Genomic DNA, 6,002 nt, shown 5'->3' on the forward strand with positions numbered 1-6,002 from the left:
GCTCAGGGAAGCCTGCCTCATGTGCTCCCTCAGACGAGCAACAAAAATATGGATGCTTAATGATGGCAGCCCTCTAAGTGAGGTAGAGTGGTCTAGGCCTAGAACTAATTTTAATGAAAGAACTGCCTAATTATCACACACACTTTATAAATGAGCTCACATAGACACAAAAGAATTTGAGTGAGTGGTCTGAAGGCAAAAATTGTTTACAGAAATCAGTAGGAGAAGGTACGAGCAGATCCAGATTGCCTGTCTTCTGCTGTAACCTCTTCAGTGTGATACAATTATTTTTGCGCCTTTCAAAAACTACTACTTCCTGTGACCAAAAGAGATTCAGGAGAAAAAGGGGGAATCACTCAGCAATTTTTGACACTCCTGTCCTTGGGGATCAAGACCACGGAGTTGACCACCTTTCAGACCTTGACAGCACAGAACAAGAAGGCTGATTTAACTTGCAAAGTTAGTAAGAGCGAAAAGAAGTGTCAGGGTAAAGATAACGCTGTTGTACCCAGAGATACTGGCACAGACTTTTAAAGCCAGTTAGAAATTTTCTATGCAAAGTCCCATTAAAGCAAATAGGAATGAACATCCAAATCCATACACATCCTTGAAAAACTCAGCTCTTTTACCTCATATGCTTCCAAAACAGGATTTATGCTCTCTAAAAACAACCAGTAACTAATATAAGCATAAGACAGGTTGTACTGAACATACAAGGTAATTTAATCAAACTATACAGGTAAGAATTTTAAGTTCACTACAGATACCACTTCTTGTCCTTGAAGGTATTGAACAAATCTGCTGGACACCACTTCTGGGGTTTTCTGGTCTATATCACAGTCTCCTCTAGTCACGTTTATTTCAACATATTTCTTATATGCTAGAGGACGGAGTCGCTATCACTTAAAGAGTTACGGTATATTTAATAACATATGTGTACACATATTTTTGCTACAGAAAACTAAATACAGAAGCATGAAGCTTTAGTAAAAGTTATTTAAGCTATCATTCGCAATGGACAGAGTACACACACACGTGATCACTGCAAATGAGCTGACATGGGGTAACTCATTACGCAATAGTAATTCAAATTTGTGGAAGCCTTTTTTCTTTTCCAGAACCACCCTCTCACTTAAGATATTTCACAGGTGAATTACCAGGTTTGAGGTTTTGATTTTCAGTCAAAAAACACACAAACCATACAGATATTATCTGAAGTTTGATACCTACATTTCCCAAACAGGCACTTTACAAGGAGGTTCAGAAGTCAAATACTCACTGATTTGGTTGGTAGATGCACTATAAAAAGCATTTACAGTAGTTGGGCTTGTAAACCACCTGTAGTAAGAGCAAAAGAAATCAGCTATCAGTATACTTACGCATCTTTATGAATAGAATGAGCAAAGATTAAAAAGTTAACTCAGTGGAAGGAAGCAAAAATGTGAAGTACAGGGTATATTAAAGTTTAAGTATTTCTCTATTTCAACACATACTACCTACATTTTCTAGAACACTGAAATCTATTGTTTAATGGGTTTATTTTCAGTGCATACAGTCGATGAATGTTCAACAGGAGCAATTGTTAAGCTTCCTATTACCAAATCTGTTTCATTTTTAAGTGATGATTGTGCTTGTGAGGTCTGCCGTGCTGATGAACTGACGTTCACCCAATAGAAGCTGCAACACTCGTAGCAGCTGTGAAAACTCCCTTAGGTGTCTTTCAACCACGTGTGGAGAAACTCCCTCTTGAAATTAGAGGAGAACATTTTGAAAAGAGTGAAGTGGCTTCAGACAATTTGCTGAACAACTACTTGAACAATTACAAGAACGCTAGCAACATGGGCAGGTGCTTTCTGGAAATCTAAATTCATATTCTAGCTTCACATTCTGTAGTCTACACAATGAACGTGGCCATCAGTGTGCTCATAAACAAGTGGAACTCTTGCAAAGCAAAATAAACTTTAAAAGGGATATTAGCATTTCTTCTCATAGTTAGATTTCTCATACAGATTGGAGGGAAAGTTAGATTTGAATAGCAAATAGGATTTATTAATTTCTTTAGCCTAAGCTCATCTATATTGACAGTTTCCATCCGTATGAGCAGAAAATTTCAACTGGCTTCAGAAAGAACCAAATCTCCTCAGATGAAACTGAGTTCAGTGAGTCCAAGATTCCACTTTATGATTTTATAATGAAGAACTGAGATAAAAGAAAAGTAATAACAATTACGAGGATTAGTGGTTAATTCATAATAAATTAGAAGCAACTCTAGTAAATGTCCAGATAGAAATATCCTGATGTCTTTAGCACTGCATTACTCAGAAGTTTTGTAAAGCCAAGTGAATGCAATACAACGGCTTCAGAAAAATTCTTTCAAAGATAAGAGATCAGAGCTGTGAAACAAAGAGTAAGACAAAGGAAGATCTATTAGAACATAGAAAATGTGTGATATCAGTGACTTTCATGTACATAACCTTTAAAATAGCACCAACAAATGAATGTGTTATCTGCAGATCTTGATTGTTTTTCTGGCAACTGATGTCCTCACATATACCATATGACAAAGGAGAGAGTTTTAGAATGGCAGCATTCTGTCTTTTATTAACAAATTTGTCTGCTTCTCTCATCTTCAAAGCTGAGAAGCTTATTTTAAAATGCAGCAACTAGAAAAGCTAACCAATGAGAGCAAAGTGTGATGTCATGTAAATATCTTAACCATTCATCAAATTATAGGCTCTAATTGCCACAGATAACTCTCCTTGTTTTATTTACTAGGAGACTGTGAAGAGAAGAGGAGGAGCAGGGGGTTGCTTTCTGGTGTGTTTTCTGTTTCCTATATAATAAAGAGAGTAAACATTAGATGTAATGTAGTGAGAAGTTGTAAAATTGAAGAAAGAATGCTTATGGTGAGGGGATAAAGAAAAAATTGGGAGGCTTAACTAACTACATTTCAATTTCATGTTTGTTCACAGCAATGATCAGCTGAGCTGTTTTAAAGGATGCAAGCCAGCCACTTATAGGCTTATTCTACTTACAATGGCCTTTCTGTTCTCTTGAACAGCAACTTTTAAACATGAAAAAGGCTTCTAGGACAACAAATCCTCCCTTTTTGCAAATCCTTCTTAGAGCGAGTGTCTTACAGGGCTTCTCACTTCCAGGAACAAGGACCCAAGACAGACAATAGATACTTAAAACAGACCAATGTACTTTGCTCTGCTCCCCATCCTCTTTGCTGCTGCAGCCGCAGGGGTTCACTGGAGCTAGTTCAAGATAGGAACCACCACAAGCAGTGGTTAAAGAACTCTACATTGACAAGTCACACCTCCCTCATAGTACAAGGTTGCACTTGTTTTTAATGGGTGAGTAGCTCACAAGTGATGCACATGCTTGTCACCACAGAAGCACCTCACTCTGTCCAAGATCAACTGCAAATGCTGTTGTCATTTGGTTTGCAGCTACCGAGGGAGGACATAACACCACTGCTGGCCATGCTTTCATGCCTATTAACTCAGACTCATAGCTCAGAGTAGCTGCTAAAACTCATCACAGCATTCCCATCCTGTGACTGCTTCTTTCTTCACGACCTACCACCACAATAACACAGCCCATCCCGTTTAATATGAGCCAAAGACCAACAGCAGCCTTGTGACCTACCACCACAATAACACAGCCCATCCTGTTTCCTGAGCTTAATATGAGCCAAAGACCAACAGCAGCCTTGATTTTCTCACCATAAAACTGAACTAAGTTCTTACTAAGCTGCTTTTTCACAACAAGGCCTCATGAATGACACTATATGAAGTTTGTTATGTTTTTAAATTGCGAGGAAGAGGAGACTTAGCAGCTGTACCAAGGAGGCAGGAAGAATGAATTCTCTAGTGACAAGCAGATTATACTGCTGAATTTCATATTTGATGTTTAGACACTTGGAAAGGAGCATATTTACACTCCAGCATTTTGTTGTACCATCCCTAGCCACTCTCAAAAAGATTTAGGAAGCATTTTCCACAAAAGAGCAGAAATAACCAAGACTGCTTCAATTCAGAGTAGCAGAACAACTTCACCTCTCATTTTTAATCCTCTTTCAGTGAGCTCCTTGAAGTGACTGAATCTTAGGTGATAGACCTTAACTAGAAACACATCAGGTTACTAGATGAAGGTCTGTAATAAATAGCTATCCCTGTTAAATTTTAAGGTGAAGCAAATAGAAATAGCACTCCCGTTCCTGTTTGAAGTCAGGTTGCCTGGGTATTTGCTCTAGGTCTTTTCACAATTTCAATGCATTTGACTTATTAGTAGAAGGAAATTAAAAACAAACAAACAGGCATAACAAACTCTAAGCTCTTACTAATTACAAACTAAATTTAAAAAAAATCTAGAATTGTTTATACTCTTTCCATTTGCTATTAGTATGTGAAAAAGGGACAGCTTTGAGTAATGTCCTGTAACATTACCTATCAACTACTGCAGCAGTCAAAACCTCATTCTGCAGACTTGACACTTGTAAGTTTGAGATTTCTCTTGTAGAAAAATCTGAAATCTACACTGAGGTAGCAAGTGGGGCAGAAACTCTCTTAGGCTTGTGTTTCTTTAGGCTACAATTTTCTCTGCAATATCCTCCTTTCCGAGTTAAGAGTACAGCATATCTAGATGATCTTTAAGGTCCCTTCCAACCAATACCATTCTATGATTATAATTGTCTTCACATCTGGTACCCTTCCTCCCATGCTCCCCCCTTCCAGCCTCACCTCTTCCATTCAGCCCTCTCTATCCAAACTGCGCTGTTTCATGCAACATATTCCTCAACTCCAGCCACAAATCCCTTTGGTATGTCTTTCTCCTGATACATGAACACTTTTTCTCTTGTTTGATAAAGCCAGCTGTGAAGACAACAGCCATCTCCCCAGCCAGCTGTTAGGATCACAGCTGGCATCCAAAGCGGGTGTTGAGGACAGCGAGTTGCTCCTCTCACAGCTGTGGTGCCCATGGGGGAGCCTGGTTCCCAGGATCGGCAGAGCAGGCAGCTCCGGTGCCTTGTCATACCTCTTCACTACCAGTTGGACCAGGAACGTCACCCCCTCCATACCCTGAGCAGTGCCTCACCTGACCCCCTCTGTGCTCCTTTTTCCTGTAAGGCAGGCAGGTGCTAGGGAGAGAGGGAGCAAAACAGAGGACAAAGAATTTGGATAATTACTCCTGCTTCAGGAGATTTTTTTCCCTCTTTTTAGATCACAAAACTATTGAATTCCCAGAATAACTTAATTCCACTGATATCCACATTCCCTCTTGCTTTATCAAACTTCTTTGTCTTGTACCTGCCAGCTCCTCTATTTGTCCCCTGATGGTGTTTCCCTGGTGCTTTGAATGAACCATCATTTTCATTTTCCATTTTGCTGACTAAGCTGAGGAAAGTGAGTCCAGCTTGAAATATTGCTGAGAAATCTGGACTGTCTTCTAAATGACCATAGTGTTTTACCTTTTGTGGTTAATACTACTTTACTAGGTGGTAACTTATTTTCTTAAACACTCATTTTCTCATTTATCTTTATCAGTCCACAACTTGGACCATGTTATAATATCTGTCTCTAGATACAAATGCTCTGCTAAAAGCTATTGAACTAGGGAAATGAAGAAATGAAGCAAACAGAAAAAACTGCCAAGGGTAATTTTCCATTAACACACTACCAAGCTTCAGTGTAGACCAAAGATCTGTGGAGTTCTATAAAATATGGAAGTGGAAAAGGAAAAGGAAAGAAGTAAAAGCATCAGAAAGCAGTAGAGTCTGATAATTAAAATGTGGCAAGTGTTGATGCTTTTAAGGCCAGATTTGACGTACCTCAGACTGGTGAGTGGGAGTTACTGGTTTATAACAAATTTTTAAAAAAACTCTCTGTGCATTGGTACCCCTCAGCAGACACAGTAAATGCAGACAGTATAAAGGACAACACTTTTGGATCCCTTTGCTATCACTGAGCAGGTGCAAAAGCCAAACGATCTCCCAG

At 39.1% G+C, this 6,002-nt stretch overlaps 1 protein-coding gene across 1 annotated transcript in view; it reads right to left on the minus strand.

The window, feature by feature from the left end:
• Positions 1–6,002, minus strand: part of LOC104529541 (phosphate-regulating neutral endopeptidase PHEX-like) — a 50,814-nt gene that overhangs the window by 23,002 nt on the left and 21,810 nt on the right. The window contains exon 4 of the mRNA XM_010173880.1: positions 1,280–1,338. Coding sequence (XP_010172182.1) covers positions 1,280–1,338 — 59 coding nt within the window. The remainder of the gene's footprint in view (positions 1–1,279; positions 1,339–6,002) is intronic.

This window comes from Antrostomus carolinensis, unplaced genomic scaffold, assembly GCF_000700745.2.
Source record: "Antrostomus carolinensis isolate BGI_N321 unplaced genomic scaffold, ASM70074v2 scaffold2758, whole genome shotgun sequence".
Classification (NCBI taxonomy): domain Eukaryota; kingdom Metazoa; phylum Chordata; class Aves; order Caprimulgiformes; family Caprimulgidae; genus Antrostomus; species Antrostomus carolinensis.